Consider the following 18,496-nt stretch of genomic DNA (forward strand, 5'->3'; position numbering starts at 1 on the left):
AGGGAACTATGGGATAGCTACGGAATAGCTACCCACAGTGCAACGCTCTGGAAATCGACGCTGGCCTCGGACCATGGACACACACCGCCACATTAATGTACTTGGTGTGGCCGCGTGCACTCGACTTTATACAATCCGTTTTATAAAACCGGTTAACGTAAAATCGGAATAATCCCGTATTGTAGACGTACCCATAAGCACAGCGACTGGATGAGTTATACCAGTGATCAATTTTGTTTCCTTACAAAGGGAAAAGGATTTGTTGGACATACCTGGAACATTTTTATTGCTAGCAGTATGCTCCAATAATTTCTTGGAAGGTGTTCTGACTTTCACATATGCTGCATAGTGACCGCCTCGCATTGAGCCACTGTGCTCCACTATTCCATAAAGAGTGTACAGAACTCTTGCTCCATCTGTAACATTCTTATTCACAAAATCACAGAAAATAAAGATAAATTGTATGATTTCATCGTGGATTTTTGTAACAATATATATGTTAACACATTTCAAATATTACAACAATAAAGGGAGTAAATAGTTGATAAGTACTGTAGTTTGTTAAGTATGTTTTGCAATGCTGAAGTAACCTGAGAAAGAAGCGAAGACTGTTATTCAGAGTTCAATAATTAAATTCAGTTTTATTGGAAGCACTGATAAATAGCTGTAATGCTACTGTGTTCATTTTAAAACATTAAGTGGGACAGCTCCTCCTCAACTGATTTCGGTGGAGCTATGCCAGTTTACACCAGTTGAAGAACTGATTCTAGATTCCTGCTTGAACACATTCATTTGTAATTTCTTTGGGGTGAAAATCAGAGTTTAACTTGTATCCATAGCTACAAAAGTTACACTACAATAAATTAATGCTTTAAAATAAAGACTCTAAAATGTATTCTTAAAATACCGTACCTTGCAGGAAGCAGAACAAAATGGTGCTAAGTCTAAAATCAGTGGGAAATCCACATGTCTATTTACTTTCCGTAGACTCAAACCAGCCTTCAAGAGAAAATAAGAATATGAAAGAAAAATTTGTACATAGCTGTCTTTTAAATCTAAGTGTACTGCTTCAGTATTAAAATAACCCAATAAGACAAAACAGAATACAAAATCTGTAATGAGTGTGGATAAAACACATTTTCTATAAATTTGTTTTTCATCTCTTCAACATTATAAACCAAAAAAAAAAAACCTATGGTACAGAAACGTTATTTTGGTTTCCTGTGCAACCTTAATTCTGCTCCTTTGTGTGACCATTCTGTGCAATGGAGACAGGGTGCCATGGAAAAAGTAGAATGTGAATAAAAGATGTGTAAGAATAAATATCATCATACTGCATATACACAAGGGGACAGAATTAAGGTTACACAAGCAACCTTAAATCTGGAATTTCCCAACTTTTAACTGTTAATTTGGTTGCAGGTCTAACATTTCCGAAACAAAATGTTAAGGGATTTGCAAGAGATTTTGATAAAATTTGGTTTTGTTCCAATTTGTACTGAAACCAAATTCCAAAATATCGATACTTCTCAAGAACCGAGAATCCTGAATTTTGGCCAGCTCTGCCTCCCCTTAACCCAGTTTCCATCTTTCACACATGGGGCTCCCCCAACATCTCCAACCTGGCTCTTCCTGTGGTCTACTGAGGGAAGTGAAGCATCTCCCAAAAATGTGTCCCCTATTCACTGAATGAACCAACAATATACACCAAGTGGGGTCTGAATTAATAGATGCAGTATTAACAGCTAGTGCTCAAACCCACAGCCCTATGCTGCAGACTGCTGTCTCTCTTCAGCAGTCATCTAGCATGGCCAGAATAACATGGCAGTAGCCAGGAGGTTGCTGCCACTGTACTTTCTTAGAAAAGAGAGGGAAAAAAAGCAGTCCTACGAAAAACCCTTAGCACACCCTCGTATGAAAGCCACTTCTGTACATCTCTACTAGGTACAGACAGTCTGTTACAACAAGTTCTTTCAATTAGTGAATTTTAAAAGAACAGATTTTTTTACTTTTACCTGGTGGAATCTTTTCAGATGGAGAACAAGAATGGCAGGAACCGCAGAAATCAGCAGTTGCTTCCGGGCATTAGTGTATAAGCCTTCGGTTTTCTTTTCTGTGCAGCACATAGTATAAGAATTATAAAACAATCCAATAATTTATAAATATTGAAGCAACTGAAAGGCACAGAGAGAATGCTCTAATGTTCTTTTTTTAATCAGTTCAACATGTTTCACTGTATACAGCCAGCAAAAATACTTTCTGTACATGATACTCACTTGGTGAATTTAGGAACATAAAAGACGGTTACTTACCTGTGTAACTGTTGTTCTTTGAGATGTGTTGCTCATATCCATTCCAGTTAGGTGTGCGCACACCATGTGCACGTTCGTTGGAAGATTTTTACCCTAGCAACACTTGGTGGGTTGGCTGGGCGCCCCCTGGAGTGACGCCGCCATGGCGCTGGATATATACCCCTGACAACCCAACCGCCCCTCAGTTCCTTCTTTCCGGCTACTCCGACAGTGGGGAAGGAGGGCGGGTTTGGAATAGATATGAGCAACACATCTCGAAGAACAGTTACAAAGGTGAGTAACCGTCTTTTCTTCTTCGAGTGCTTGCTCATATCCATTCCAGTTAGGTGATTCCCGAGCTTTACCTAGGCGGTGTGAGATGTGGCAGAATGCAAAACTGCTGAGCCAAAGGCTGCATCATCTCTTGACTGTTGAACCAGGGCATAATGCGAAGCAAACGTGTGGACTGAGGACCAGGTAACTGCGCGACATATCTCCTGGATAGGTACACGAGCCAGGAAGGCGGCAGATGAAGCCTGAGCCCTGGTAGAATGCGCGGTGATGTGGCTTGGGGAAATATGAGCCAAATCATAACAAGTGCGGATGCACGCCGTCACCCAAGATGAGATCCTCTGAGAGGAAACAGGTAGGCCTTTCATTCGGTCTGCTATGTGACAAAGAGTTGGGGCGTTTTACGAAAGGTTTTGTCCGCTCAATATAAAATGCGAGCGCTCTACGGACGTCCAGGGAGTGCAATTGTTGCTCCCGTCGCGTTGAGTGTGGCTTCGGGAAGAAGACCGGGAGAAAGATGTCCTGGTTAACATGAAAGGCCGAAACCACCTTAGGGAGGAAAGCCGGGGTGGTCGCAACTGCACCTTGTCCTTGTGGAACACAGTGTACGGCGATCCACCGTAAGAGCCCTAAGCTCGGAGACTCGTCTGGCCGATGTAATGGCTACGAGGAAAGCTGTCTTCCAAGACAGGTATAGTAGCGAGCAGGTTGCTAACGGCTCGAATGGGGGAGACATAAGTCTGGTTAAAACCAGGTTGAGGTCCCAGGTCGGGGCTGGGCGGCGTACTTGGGGTATAAGCGCTCCAAGCCCTTGAGGAACCTCGAAACATAGGGTGTGAGAACACGGAACGGCCACCTTCGCCTGGGTGGAAGGTAGAGATGGCTGCCAAGTGTACCCTCAGTGATGATACTGCTAGGCCCTGCTGTTTGAGAGACCAGAGGTAGTCCAAAATAGAGGGGATCGAGACCTCAGTGGGAGTAAGATTAAGCGTTTCGCACCAGCAGGAGAAACGCTTCCACTTGGCCAGATACGTTGACCAGGTGGAAGGTTTCCTGCTACCCAGGAGAACTTGTGTCGTACTGATGCAGAGCAACGTAACTCTGACTGGTTTAGCCACGCAGCAGCCACGCCGTGAGGTGAAGGCCTGCAGGTCTGGGTGGCGAAGCCTGCCGTGGTCCTGAGTTATGAGGTCTGGGTGGAGTGGCAGGGTAATTGGGTTGGCTATCGACAGGTCGAGCAACGTGGTGTACCAGTGCTGCCTGGGCCACGCTGGAGCGATCATGATGATGCGCGCTCTGTCCCTGCGGAGTTTTAGCAGGACCTTGTGAACCAGCGGGAACGGTGGGAAGGCATAAAGGAGCTGGCTCTTCCACGGCATCAGGAAAGCGTCCGAGATCGATCCCGGGGAGAGACCTTGGAAGGAGCAGAACATCTGGCATTTCCTGTTCTCGCGGGAAGCGCAAACAGGTCTATGTGGGGAAATCCCCACTTCTGGAAAACAGAATGAATAACATCCGGGCGGATCGACCACTCGTGAGACAGGAAGGACCCTGCTGAGTGATCGCCAGAGTGTTCCGACAACCCCTGGGAGAAAGGACGCTACCAGTCTATCGAGTGGGCTATGCAAAAGTCCCAGAGTGGATGGCCTCTGTCCCTGCCTGGACAAAAGGGGGAGACTGTTGGGAGAAGCTGGAGGACCTGACGTAACAGGGGGAGTGGGATGCAAACAGTCCCAGAGTTGGATGCCTCCTGACAAAGGGGGGAGGATCGTGTCCCTCCCTGCTTGTTTATGTAGTACATGGCCGTTGTGTTGTCTGTAAACACTGAGACACAACGGCTTGCAACTGTTGCTGGAACGCCTGGCACGCCAGGCGGACTGCTCTCAGTTCTCGGACATTTATGTGTAATGCCAGCTCCTGAGATGACCAAAGGCCTTGAGTACGAAGGTGACCGAGGTGAGCACCCCAGCCGAGAGATGACGCGTCCGTCGTCAGGGACATTGAGGGTTGGGGCGGATGGAACGGCATCCCTGCCACACACCAGGGAGGGAGTTAGCCACCAGTCTAGGGAGCCTAGGGTGCTCGGGGAATGGTGACTATCGTGTCTATTGGGTCCCTGCCCGGGCGGTATACCGAGTTGAGCCAAACTTGGAGAGGACGGAGGCGGAGTCTGGCGTATTTGGTTACAAACGTGCAGGCAGCCATGTGACCCAGGAGACCGAGACAAGTGCGAGCCGAGGTCGTCGGGAAATTCTGTAGACCTCGGATGATTGTTGCCATGCCTGAAACCGCGGCTGTGGTAAGCAGGCTCTGGCTAGATTGGAGTCCAGGATAGCTCCTATGAAGTCTAACCTCTGCGTGGGAACCAGAGTGGATTTTTCTATATTGATCATCAGGCCTAGACGTGTGAATAGGTCCTTGACGATGCCCCACATGCTGAGTGACTTGTGTCTCGGAGGCCCCTCGGATGAGCCAATCGTCCAGATACGGAAAAATGTGTATCCGACGTCGGCGGAGGTAGGCGGCGACTACGGCCATACACTTTGTAAATACCCTTTGGGCTGTAGAAAGGCCAAACGGCAGGACCGTAAACTGGAAGTGCTGACAGTTGGCTACAAAGCGGAGGTATCTCCTGTGTGGAGGAAAAATGGCGATGTGAAAGTACGCGTCCTTCATATCGAGGGCGGCATACCAGTCTCCAGGATCCAAGGACGGGATAATGGTCCCCAGGGATACCATGCGGAACTTCAACTTTATCATAAACTGGTTGAGTCCTCGCAGGTCTAGGATAGGTCTGAGACCTCCCTTCGACTTGGGGATTAGGAAATAACGGGAGTAAAACCCCTTGCCCCTTTCGTCCATTGGTACCTCCTCTATAGCTCCCATGGCGAGGAGCGTCGCCTCTTGTAAGAGGAATTGCTCGTGAGAGGGGTCCCTGAAGAGGGACAGGGTTGGAGGGTGGGAGGGCGGGGTTGAAATAAATTGGAGGTGGTACCCATACTCCACCGTGCGTAGGACCAGCGATCTGAAGTTAACTGGGACCACGCCGGGAGGAAGTAGGAGAGACGGTTGGAGAAGGGAGGAGAAGGGATCCTGGCCTGTAACTGGTACGCCGCCGTCCTCTCGGGGCGCACCTTCAAAAAGTTCGTCTTTGGTCCCTGGTGGTTTGGTGTTTCGAGGGACCTTGACTTTTTTGGCCCCCTTGGGGTCCTGATGGTCATCTGCTGACCACCTCGGCCGCGCCGCCTGCCAAAAGTCCTGTCTTTGTTTAGGCACAGAGTATGGGGTGAGGGTGAGTGCTGGGGACGGAAAGGCGCGTATGGCTGGTTGGGTCAACCGGCAGGCCTGCGTTGCACGGCGTATGAGAGAGAGCGCATTATGACCCTGTTGTCCTTCAGGCTTTGCAGCCTGGGGTCAGTCTTTCTCCGAGAAGAGGCCTTTACCATCAAATGGCAAGTCCTGAATGGTATACTGCAGCTCCGGTGGGAGGCTTGAAACCTGAAGCCATGAGATGCGCCTCATGGCAACACCCGAGGCCAGAGTCCTGGCTGCTGAGTCTGCTGCATCCAACGAGGCCTGGAGGGAAGTTCTGGCCACCTTTTTCCCTTCCTCCAAGAGGGCAGCGAACTCTTGGCGGGAGTCTTGAGGGAGAGAAGCTCCGTAAACTTACCCACCGCCACCCAGGTGTTATAATTATAGCGGCTAAGCAAGGCTTGTTGATTTGCCACCCGGAGCTGTAGGGCCCTGCCGAGTACACTTTGCGGCCGAGTAGGTCCATTCGCCTAGCCTCCTTCGATTTCGGGGCTGGCGCCTGCTGGCCATAGCATTCCCTCTCATTAACGGACTGGACGACTAGTGAGCAGGGAGGAGGATGGACATACAAGTACTCGTACCCTTTAGAGGGCACCACATATTTACGCTCGACTCCCCTGGCCGCAGGAGGAAGAGAGGCTGGGGATTGCCATATAATATTGGCATTCGCCTGGATGGTCCGAATAAATGGTAGGGCCACCTGCCGATAGAATGTCCACTACTGGGTCCTCTACCTCCGGGACCTCCTCCACCTGGAGGTTCATATTGAGTGCTACCCTCCTTACGAGGTCCTGATGGTCTCTCAGGTCAACTGGAGGAGGGCCCGAGGAGGATGTTCCTGCCACCGCCTCATCTGGAGAGGAGGATGAGGAGATGCCAGCGACGAGCGGGTCCTGGGTGGCCTGTTGCTCTTGGGCGATCTCCTGCTCCAGAGGAACCTGGGAGTCCGGTGGGTGAACTGGGGCTTCCTCCGCAGCAGTCAGAGAGGGACGGCTAACCATTGCCTCTGGCACTCGGTGCTCTGATGAGACCGAGTGGGACGGAACTACTGGTACGCCTTGGGCCTGGTGGTACGCCCAAGGTGTCCAGAAAGACCACTGATGGGGTCCTTGGTCCTGGGCCTGGGTTTCTTGGAAGACCCTGGTGGGCACATCAGAATCGCGGTCCTGAGCATAAGAGCTGTCCGCGTGCAACGACACTGATGCGTGTCTGGATGGCCATGGAGGTGCTGAAAAGCCCTGGGCAGAGTCTCTGTCTCTAGCGGACCTCGCCCTACTCAGCACCGGGGACTGGTACCTGCAGGCATACCGGTACTGGGAACGAGATCGGGACCTGCAACCGGAGCGGTGCCAGGAGGTAACCGAGATCTCGAGGCTCAACGTCGGGTGCAGCTACGGGAGTCACTGTGCCTGGAATGGTGCCAGGAGCTGGAACGGTGCCGAGAGTAGCGGGCCGGCAAAAGGGATACCAACCAGTGCCGTGAGTGTGACCGGTACCGAGGAGGAGAGCGGTACCGGGACTGTGAGTGGCGTCGGGAGCGGGAGCACCGACGGGACATGAAAGTCTGCGGGACTGTGATCGTGAACGGTGCCACTCTGCTGTGCCAACAGAGGATGGTCTTATCAAGGCAGGCTTGCCAAAAGACTGTATTACCTGCACCGGCAGTGCCAGGGTTGAGGCAGTGTTGACTCTGTCATGGCAATCAGATCCCTCGCCGTTGAGAATGTCTCCGGCGTGGATGGAATAGTAAGCTCAACCACAGCTCGCACTGGGGAGCTGACAGGCACCGGACTCAACAGCCCTTGTGGGACCGGAATCAATGGTGCCGACGTCGTCGGTGCCGGGCGATCCGACTTAGACGAGCTCTCTGGCTGCGGTGCAGGCGGCATGGAAGCAGCAGGGCGTCTTAGGCTTTCTCGACCTCGGGGAGAGGGAGCGGTGCCGAGTCGACTTCGGTGTCGAGAGGCCTTGGCAGTACCGGCGCGGTCCGGTGCCGAGGAGGTGCTTCTGCCCACCGATTGACCAGCGCTCGGTGCCGAAGACTGAGGGGTAAGAGCCGCCTCCATGAGGAGCTGCTTTAGCCGAAAGTCCCACTCCCTTTTTTGTTCTCGGCTTAAAAGCCTTGCAAATGCGACACTTATCTGTCAGGTCAGATTCCCCGAGGCACTTAAGGCAGGAGTCATGTGGATCTCCTGTCGGCATCCGCTTATGACAGGCCGAGCACGGTTTGAAACCTGGTGAACCGGGCATGGGCCCCGACACCGGGTGCAGGGAAGGGGCTAATCCCCGAACCCCTCTTAACTATACAGTAACTATGAACAATAAAAATTAACTATAACTAACTATATACACAACAAAATAACTAGAGAACTACGAGTAGCTAGCGAGGTGAAGGTCAGTAAAACCACGCTCCACTATTCCAACGACCAACACGGGCGGTAAGAAGGAACTGAGGGGTGGTTGGGTCGGCAGGGGTATAGATCCGGCCCCATGGCGGTGCCACTCCAGGGGGCGCCCAGCCAACCCACCAAGTGCTGCTAGGGTAAAAATCTTCTGACGAACATGCACGCAGCGCGCGCGCACCTAACTGGAATGGATATGAGCAAGCACTCGAAGAAGAACACCAAGAAACAACAAGCGGAATTTTTGGTGGGAATGGCACTGAAAGGAAGAACATTTTCTGTTTTGTATTCTTTTAACACATGACCCTACACACTCTTGGCCACTATTATGATTTCTCATCACACAAGTTAGCAAAGAAACACCATTCACTTCTGTTCTATAGATCAGCAATCAATGGCTCAGAAGAGACACTGACATGGCAGTGGTAAAAGCTGAGCATTTTAATACTGGTCTTGAATTTAGTTCTTGTATTCATAAATACTGGTGTTGACAAGACTAAGGTTCTGATTCTACAGAGGGATCAAAATGGTTGGACTCTTATGCGCCTATTCAGCAAGATGCTGGGAGGGACAAAGGTCCACATGTGCAAGTCTAAGTTTATAATCTGAGATACTGCTGCACAGAACCGCAGATAAAAAAAATAATTGAATCCTTTTTGCATCAATATCCATTTCTGTAAAGCTTGTTTACAATTACAAAGTATTATTACTGAAGATGTAATTACTGTAATATTACAGTAAAATACATCAAGCTGTATCTGTATTTCACTGTATTGTTGTAGTAAAAGACTGCATTATAATGGCGTAAATTGTTGTATTGTTCAGAAGTTTCCTGCTATGTACAGTAAACACAGGAGCAAGAATATTTGTTTGAGAGGTCACATCATCTAACCCCCTGCACTGAGGCAGGAGTAAACCAACACCATTCCTGACAGGGGTTGGTCTAACCCATTCTTAAAAACTTTCCAACAATAGGGACGCCACAATTTCTCTTGGAAACCTATTCCACTGCCTACAAACCTTACAGGTAAAAAGTTCTTTCTAGTATCTAACCTAAATCTCCCTTGCTGCCGATTTGAGCCCATTAATTCTTGTCCTACCTACAGTTGACATGGAGAACAACTGACCACAGTTCTCTTTATAACAGCCATTAACATATTTGAAGACTTATCAGGTTCCTTCCCAGTCTTCTTTGCTCAAGACTAAATACGCCCAGTTTTGGGTTTTTTAATACCTTTCCCGATAGGTCAGTTTTTCTAAACCTTTTATCACTTTTGTTGTTCTCTGAACTCTCTCCAATTTGTTTACATCTTGAAGCATGGTGCCCAGACCTGGACACAGTATTCCAGTTGAGGCCTCTCCAGTGCCAACCAGAACATGTCTTTGTAACACGCTGTTGGTTTTCTGCCTCTAATTTTTGGTGCTCATGCTCTCTCTATTTGGCTTCCCATTTTTGATGTTTCTATGCTGTTTTTCAGCCTCCTGTTTTAGGCCTTTTTGCTCTTTTTCAGCTCTAACTTTGTGGTTGCTTTGTTGCTCCTCAATTTAAACTTCCTTTGTTCTATTTCCTCACCCAAAAACAAACAAACAGAAAATAAACTGTAACCTTCCCTTGATTGATCCCAATCTTCTCACTTGAGAATTACTTAAAGCTATTTTACCAGTTCTGAAAGTGTAACTCACACTTAAAATAACAAGCTGTGTGAAGATCCTGTTTGATTACACCAATATAAAATTCTGGGGAGCAATCCAGAAACAGTGAGAGGTTGTGTGACTGCCTGCCCAGTAACCCAGAGTGCCTTAAATGTCCTGTAGCTGTGGTTCACTGCCCAACGGGGTGCTGGAACCATTTGTATAGTGGGTGCTGTGAGCCATTGAACCAAACTGTAAACCCTGTATATGATGGACACTACTTCAAGCAAGAGGTGCAGCAAGATCCCTAGCACCTATGCTGCCCAGACAACAAAAGCCAGCATACAAGCCAGCACTGAGTGTTTGTGCACTCTGCAGCTCTGGTTCAGTGCTCTGACCCCAGCAGCCTACGTACAGCACAACAGTTTCACTCTGAGCTCCAGCACAGTGAGCAGATAGTAACCAAGGCTGGTGGAGAGCAGGGTAAAACTGTTGTGCTGTAGGCAAGCTGCTGGGGTCAGAGCACTGAACCAGAACTCCATAGCACACAGACACAGTGCAGACTTGTACATTGGCTGTTGGTATCTGGGTAGCGAACCACAGCAGCAGACCATTTAAGGCACTCAGGGTTACCAGGCAGGCTGTGACATAACTTCTCTCTGGTCTGGATTGCACTTCGAAACGTCACAGTTTTACATAGAACAGTCCTGTTAATATACCCAGAATGATATTAGCCTTTTCCTTAACCCCTAAATCCTTTTCAGTAGCACTACTGCTGAGCCAGTTATTCCCCATTTGGTCATTGCACATTTGGTTTTTTCCCTTCCTAAGTGAAGCATTTTACACTTTTTATTGAATTTTATCTTTTTGATTTCAGACTTAATTCTACAATTTTCCATGTTGTTTTGAATTCTAATCCTGACCAAAGTGCTAGCAACCCATCCCCAATTCGTATCATCCACAATTTTATAAGCATATTCTCCACTCAGTTATGCAAGTAATTACTGAAATTACTGCATAGTACCGGACCCAGGGCAGACTCCCTGAGTGTGTTAAAGAGAGTTGTTTAAATGAATAACACATTAGCACATTACCTGTGGTGTGAGTTTTCTTTTGATACTTCTGTTTCCTTTCTGTACAATTCTCACATAAAAGCTTGTTGTTCCCCATTAACAGCTCCACAGATGTAAACTGGTAGAGGCAGGACTGAACAGAACATTCTTTAGAGCTAGTTATATAACTTTGAGAAAGAGTCTGAAAAGCATTTTGAGGGCTTTGGGACAAAGGAGACTTTTCCACTGAAAACATGGAATTGTTTGACAAACTTAATGATGGATCCCTACGGATGGGTTCTTCACTTTCATTTACAATACTGTTGAAACTGAGCTTGGACATGGCACTGGTGATCATCTCATTATTACTGTCACTTGGTTTGTTGTGTGGCAGTCTAATGTTTATCAAGTGGTTAAGCCCGTCAACGTGCAAACCAGATGCGTTACGAGATCTACCAGTAACTGCTCGCTTAGCAGCACTTTCACCTTCTGAGGCTTCGCTGTCTGCATCAACGCTACTTTCTGAATGGCTGACTTCTTTTTCACTGCCTTCAGTCTGACTTCCATTTGCTGTGGATACAGTAGCTATATTTATGGCCTCAGAATACAAAACTCCAGAACCACCTTCTGCTTCAAGCTTTCTTTTTTCATGCATGATAACTGGACTTCTCTCCTCCTCCCCAGAGGAGGATTTCCTGGCAAGACTTCTTTCATGATTTAACTGATTCTGGAAATTGCCACATTATTATTTCAAAGGGGCACGGGAGAGAAACAGAAAAAATATACTAGTGAATCTAAAGACAGTCAGATATCATTAAGTAGCAGTAAATATAACTTATGACACTTTCAAAACAAAATGCAACCCAATATTTTAATTTATCTAGCTATACAATTATTAATTTATTTGTTTGTATTGTGTTAGCACCTAGGAGCCCCATTCAGGGATCAGGACCCCCATTGTGCTAGGCACTGTACAAACACAAAACAACAGTCCCGTGCCTCGAAGAACTTATAATGTATAGACTTGATCTCCTAAATTGTTTAGATCATCTGGTGCTTAAATGCAGATCCGTATACTACGCAGAAAGAGATTTTACATAATTAGTGAGATCAATGCTTCTTGAGACAAATCATATCAAATTTGTGACACTGTAGCTTCCGCTGTGGATGGTAAAGATTCTACACTCTGCTTGTAAACTCAGACTGTTAGTTTAGTTGGACTGATTATACATTTTGCTGCTAACAAAGAAATAGCACTCCCAGATCTATAACAAAATTTCTAATCGTAATTTTCATGGGATCTAGGCTGTCTTGTTCATACAAGAATTCTGATTTAAGATTTTGAAATATATTGATTTTTTTATAACTGAGAAATACTATTATATTAAAAAATCCTTAATAAAAATGAACAAGAAAAAGGTATTAAAAAAGGTCTTTTCAACAAACTTTTTATTACTTCAAAATCAGTAAAAGGATTCACAAACTTTCTCCAGCCAGCACTACTGCGCGTGCTTCTTCCCTTATTATTGCAACCACACAGACAACTGTCTCCAGCCAAACAACAGAAGTGTGGACTATGCCCTCTGTCATGCGCTTCATATTAATGTAGAGTGAATGGCAATGCCGAAGTTTTTCTGTTATTTTTAATACTCTCTTGCCCTGGAACACCCAGTATAATAATAAAAAATCATTGTGGTAGCTTAATTTAAATTCTTGTCATTACTCTCACAATCTTTTGTGGCTGCAAAGGAATGCATGATAGTGGTTCGAGGAAGAAATCATGGCTGATTTTGGTTAAGAAGCTCCAGTGCTGGGTGTTGCTTGTGCAGGCCTGGGAACTGCTGGAAGTAAGCTGAACTATGTTTTCTAGATGGTGATTTAGGCAATTACAGGGATGCGTGTTGTGGATGGGAGTTCAAGGGGTGGCACTGCGATTCTTCCATTCCCACCTGCACCAGGCTCAGCATGTTTTGAGTACCAAAGGTTGAAAATTTTGCCATCCATTAGATTCACCTTTTCTGTACTGACTACTCTACTACTGCAGCACCATAAATGAATGTAAAGGATGGTCTATGTATCTTTATTATATATTTTTATACCAATTCTACTTTTATATTGATCTTGTATGTACAGTTATATTATCTGTAGTTGCATTATTTCAAATTTAAGAAGAGGAAACCTTGCAATCACAGAAAAATACCATCATAACCATACGCCAGTTTTGATTAGATTTTTAAGAAATGTCTATTTACATTCTCATCTCTTTTTTTTTCCTCTTTCTGTCTACCTTCTTGTAGCTAAGTTTCAATGACAAACTTCTAGTCCATCTATTTTTATCTTTACACTTAATTTCATCTTCCTTTATATATTCAGGGTGTGTCCAAAGTCAGGCTAAGTCAATGGAAATCCTTTCATTAACTTCAATGGGTTATTGATCAGACTCTAATTTTGCCATTACTATGGCTGTCTGTGCTTTTATCTTTCTATCTTTTTGTCTTGTTTCCACTATACCTAGGGCCCTACCAAATTCATGGTCCATTTTGGACAATTTCACAGTCATAGGATTTTTTAAACTGTAAATTTCATGATTTCAGCTATTTAAATATGAAATGTCACTGTTGCAACTATACGGGTCCTGAGCTAAAAAGGAGTTGTGGGGGATTGCAAGGTTATTGCAGAAGGGGTTGCGGTACTGCTACCCTTATTTCTGCACTGCTCGGCATTGCCTTCAGAGCTTGGCAGCTGGAGAGCAGCTGCTGGTGCCTGGGAGCCCAGCTTTGAAGGCCAGCAGCAGTGCAGAAGTAAGGACAGCATGCTATCGTTTTGCCACTCTTACTTCTGAAGGCAGTGCCTTACTTCTGCACTGCTCCCTGCAGAGCTGGGCCCTCAGTCAACAGCCACCATTCTCCAGCTACCCAGCTCTGAAGGCAGCACAGAAGTAAGGGTGGCAATGCTGCAACTCACTTTTGGGTCAGGTCCCTCAATTTGAGAAACACTGGTCTCCCCCGTGAAATCTGTATAGTATAGGGTAAATGCACACACAAGACCACATTTCATGTGGGGAGACCATATTTCATGGTCTATGATGCATTTTTTATGGCCATGAGTTTGGTAGGGCCCTAACTATACCACTCTTCTCACTAGTTTTGTCTCACGTTGTCTTCTTTGGTCCCTCTCCACTGCTATTCTTTTCATTCTAAAATGTTCATTTTCTGTGTTTACGCCCTGATTTACCAGAACCTTTTCGCATGTGCTGAAGGCTCCAATTCAGGAAAACATTCCTGCTCTGGAAGGGTGCTTGAGTACATGTTCAATTTTAAGCACGTGCTTAAGTCCCATTGAAGTCAATGAAACTCAAACATGTTCCTAAATGTTTTACTTCATAGGGATGGACTTGTGTTTTCATAATTTGGGGCCTCAGACTGGAAAGTCATGGTGCAATTTAGCAAAGAAGAAAATTACAAAGACAAAACAACCACTAGTGAGAAAAATGTCTTGCCCCACTGAGGTTTGTTTAATTTCTACAGGTTGTTAAAAGGAACTAATTCATTATCATTACTACTTCCTACTAGAATTCAGGATACAGTATTATGCAAACAGAGCTCATTAAGTCCTTAACATTAGGAAGTCTAGTTTGCTGAATAAAAGCATTAGGACTGGCAACTAGTGCTTAGATGTCTTCCTGCTGAAAGTGGATTTTTTAATGTGCCCTTGGAGCTCCAGATATAGGCTTCTCAAATCCTGTGCTAGAGAGACAGAATACAAACACACTTGGAATTGGCAATTGCCTGTTTCAGATGGACAGATTCAGTGCGGAGAAAGGATATTTAAGATCTCTTAATCAAGTTATTCAGAAAGACAACGTATGGTCCAAAAGGGAAAAAAGCATAAGGATTTCTGAATCACAGAACCACACAAGTTAGAGATGGGACGGATTTATTTGGTTATTTGTTACCTGGGAAAACAAAGTTGGTTCCTAAAATCTATTAGACAGTTTTGTCTGGCCTAGACTTGGAATATTAATTTGAAATGAATCCTGTATTTTAAAAAGGTTTTAAAAATCAGATTTATAGTTTGATTCATAATTCACTGACAAACTACCTGCAGAGATTTATGCTTCTGTCAATTGTGACGAAGTTCCTCCTCTACGTTTGTGGGTCCTGCGCTTATTGGCAGATTTGCACACCTCAGTGATCTTCCCCTCTGGTGGAACCCACAGTCTGGATCAACTCCTCCTGTGTCTGATCAGGAGTTGGGAGGTTTGGGGGGAACCTGGGCCCGCCCTCTACTCCGGGTTCCAGCCCAGGGCCCTGCAGATCGCAGCTGCCTATAGTGCCTCCTGTAACAGCTGCATGACAGCTACAAATCCCTGGGCTACTTCCCCATGGCCTCCTCCAAACACCTTCTTTCTCCTCACCACAGGACCTTCCTCCTGGTGTCTGATAACGCTTGTACTCCTTAGTCCATCGAGCAACACACTCTCTCACTCTCAACTCTTGCGCCTCTTGCTCACCAGCTCCTCATACGCCCACCAACAAACTGAAGTGAGCCCCCTTTTTAAACCCAAGTGCCCTGATTAGCCTACCTTGATTGGCTGCAGGTGTTCTAAATCAGCCTGTCTGCGCTTAAATTGGTTCTAGCAGGTTCCTGTTATACTAGTGCAGCCCCTGCTCTGGTCATACTCAGGGAACAGAAAACTACTCATCCAGTGACCAGTATATTTGCCTCTACCAGACTCCTGTACCCCACTGGTCTGGGTCTGTCACATAATATTAGTAGTTTCATATACATTCAGGAATTGTTTAAGTCATGTCAGCATTGGTATTCTGACATACTCTAATATTCCGCTGGATGCTACATACAATAAGGAGGCTGACAAAAAGGATATTCTAAATAGAGAAATTAATACCAAACCAAAGCCTCTGTCACAATAGCAATAATGCATATACACAACATGGATTACAGATTTCCTTTCCTCTGCAGAGCTCTGAAATTTTTAAAAAGAAAATGTATTTCACAAGAAAGCTATAGAACAGAGCAGGGGTCAGCAACCTTTCAGAAGTGGTGTGCCGAGTCTTCATTTATTCACTCTCATTTAAGGTTTCGCATGCCAGTAATACATTTTAATGTTTTTAGAAGGTCTCTTTCTATATGTCTATAATATATAACTAAACTTCTGTTGTATGTAAAGTAAAGAAGTTTTTTAAAATGTTTTAGAAGCTTCATTTAAAATTAAATTAAAATGCAGAGCCCCCAGGACCGGTGGCCAGAACCCGTGCAGTGTGAGCGCCACTGAAAATCAGCTCGTGTGCCGCCTTTGGCGTACATGCCATAGGTTGCCTACCCCTGGAACAGAGCATGACACAGGAAGGGGCTTCAGTGTTAATGAACATTTTTGTTAGTTTGGCAGGTCTTCAGAACGTTGTGCCACCATCAAGAAGGACCATGTGAAGGGACTGAACTGTGATTCCCAAGCCTTTGGGCAACTGGAGGCTGAGTGCATCATGGAAGCCATATTCTCAGTCTCCAGGGGGACTGTGTTGGCTGTACTACTTTTGTAGCACACCCTGCCAACTGATCCACCAAATGACACTAATGCTGATTTGCCTGCTCTTTGCCAGCATTACCACGCCTGCAATTTCAGCCAGAAGCAAACTTGGAGGATAGCACGAGGCAGGAGGCCAACAAAACAAAGTCACATGAATTAAAAACTGATCTAGAGAAAAGATTTCACATTTACAAATGAAGCCATGTTTTCAAACCACGTAGCATCCTGGTCACTGATTTTTCATGCATATAATTATCTATATATTTTTATAAATTTGTAATTTAGCTATTTAAAAATATGAACTTTAAAAATTCCAACATCTATAAATCTAGAAGTAAATATGCAGCAGATCAATCTGAAGTTGATTTTTTTAAGCCTCCCATTCGCTGCATACTAGAATTCTATTTTGTTACCTAAAACATTCTAACAGGGTTGAATATAAAGTTGGCCAGCAATGCTGTTACATTCTAACCTTATCTTTTGTTAAGGAGTGTCCCCTGGTGATTTTTGGTTGTTGATTATTTGGCACAGTAATAGAAGAGCAGTTGAACTGATCAAGATCTGCTTCTTGTATGTTTTTACATTTACTTGTCCTTCCCAAAGGCATGGGTTTTGAGACCTGAGAAATAAAATATTGTGATTTAGGAAAGAAAGGATATAAAATCCCATTTTCCTTGTACCCATAAAATAACTAAATGCAAGTTTCTCAGTTGTTTGCAGTGTGTAGCCATGTTGGTCTCATGAAACTCTGAGAGCTCTCATATCTTATTTGCAGTACTAGTCTAAATAAAGCAACATTCTCTGGTTAACTGGCCTCTGACTTGTGATACACAATTGTTTTCTAAGTTTACAGAACATAACCCACTATACCTGAGAAAACTGTATTGACACCCAAGCGTCTGGAAATATAAAAATGGGAACTTCCATTCCCAGGAAAACAATATCACATTGGTAGATCATAGAATATTAGGGTTGGAAAGGACCTCAGGAGATCATCTAGTCCAACCCCCTGCTCAAAGCAGGATCAATCCCCAACTGGCCCCCTCAAGGATTGAACTCACAACCCTGGGTTTAGCAGGCCAATGCTCAAACCATGATCAAAGAGGCACCAATTCCACTCATTCTCAGTAAGCCTCAAACACAAGTTAAAACTGCCTTTCCCTAGTAGAACTACTGGGGAAGAGTGGTGGTGAAAAAACTGCGTCTTCTCCGCAGAGAGAATTCTCTTGGAAGACCACTGACTCCACAGATGCAGAAGGGTAAAATTTGCAACAACAGGGATCAAACAAACAAACAAACAAACAAACGTGTTCCAGCCTCCACCCATCAGTTCCTTTTTTACTTAAGTTATTAAATGCTCTCCTCAGCATACATGTGAATCTACAGTGGAGGAGCTAAAAAGGATACTTAAAACAAAAACAAAAACCCAAGACTTTCTTCCAATTAATGAAGAGAGTCTACAAAACTCTGTGCTAATCATTACATTCAAAATAATGTTCTAAAATAAACTGGAACAATGATACTCACAGTGAACCAATTTTTACGTTACCTCATCACTTTGTTAGCCTTCAGTGAGAGTTGCAAGTAAATCTCTCAGTATTTAAATACTATTTTAGTCATTTCTTTAGATATAGAAAGCAACAGATTGGGAATTGACTTTTCAAAAGCTTCTAAGTACCCTGTAATTGGTTTGCATTTAGGCTAATTTAACAATAATCTGTTTGAACGTGTGTGGGTATACGTACACAAAGTATTATAAAACTAAACATATGACTGACTATTAATTGTTCTACATTTAGGCTAATTTAATATACAGATACTGTACATATTTTTTGTATACACATATACAAATTACATAGTAGTATATTACATAGTTGTATATTACATACATACATACACACTCTAAGGTTATAAAGCAAAACAATGTGTATCTACACACACATTTTTATACAGATGTATAAAAACATA

The 18,496-nt window shown here is 44.8% G+C and overlaps 1 protein-coding gene across 1 annotated transcript in view; it reads right to left on the minus strand.

Moving 5' to 3' along the window:
- USP45 (ubiquitin specific peptidase 45) overlaps window positions 1-18,496 on the minus strand; it is a 111,079-nt gene that overhangs the window by 8,389 nt on the left and 84,194 nt on the right. Inside the window, exons 13-17 of the mRNA XM_075063853.1 lie at window positions 17,001-17,147; window positions 11,023-11,707; window positions 2,016-2,113; window positions 913-999; window positions 273-426 (exon numbers count right to left, since the gene is read on the minus strand). Coding sequence (XP_074919954.1) covers window positions 273-426; window positions 913-999; window positions 2,016-2,113; window positions 11,023-11,707; window positions 17,001-17,147 — 1,171 coding nt within the window. The remainder of the gene's footprint in view (window positions 1-272; window positions 427-912; window positions 1,000-2,015; window positions 2,114-11,022; window positions 11,708-17,000; window positions 17,148-18,496) is intronic.

The sequence above is a fragment of the Chelonoidis abingdonii genome, chromosome 3 (assembly GCF_003597395.2).
Source record: "Chelonoidis abingdonii isolate Lonesome George chromosome 3, CheloAbing_2.0, whole genome shotgun sequence".
NCBI lineage: Eukaryota > Metazoa > Chordata > Testudines > Testudinidae > Chelonoidis > Chelonoidis abingdonii.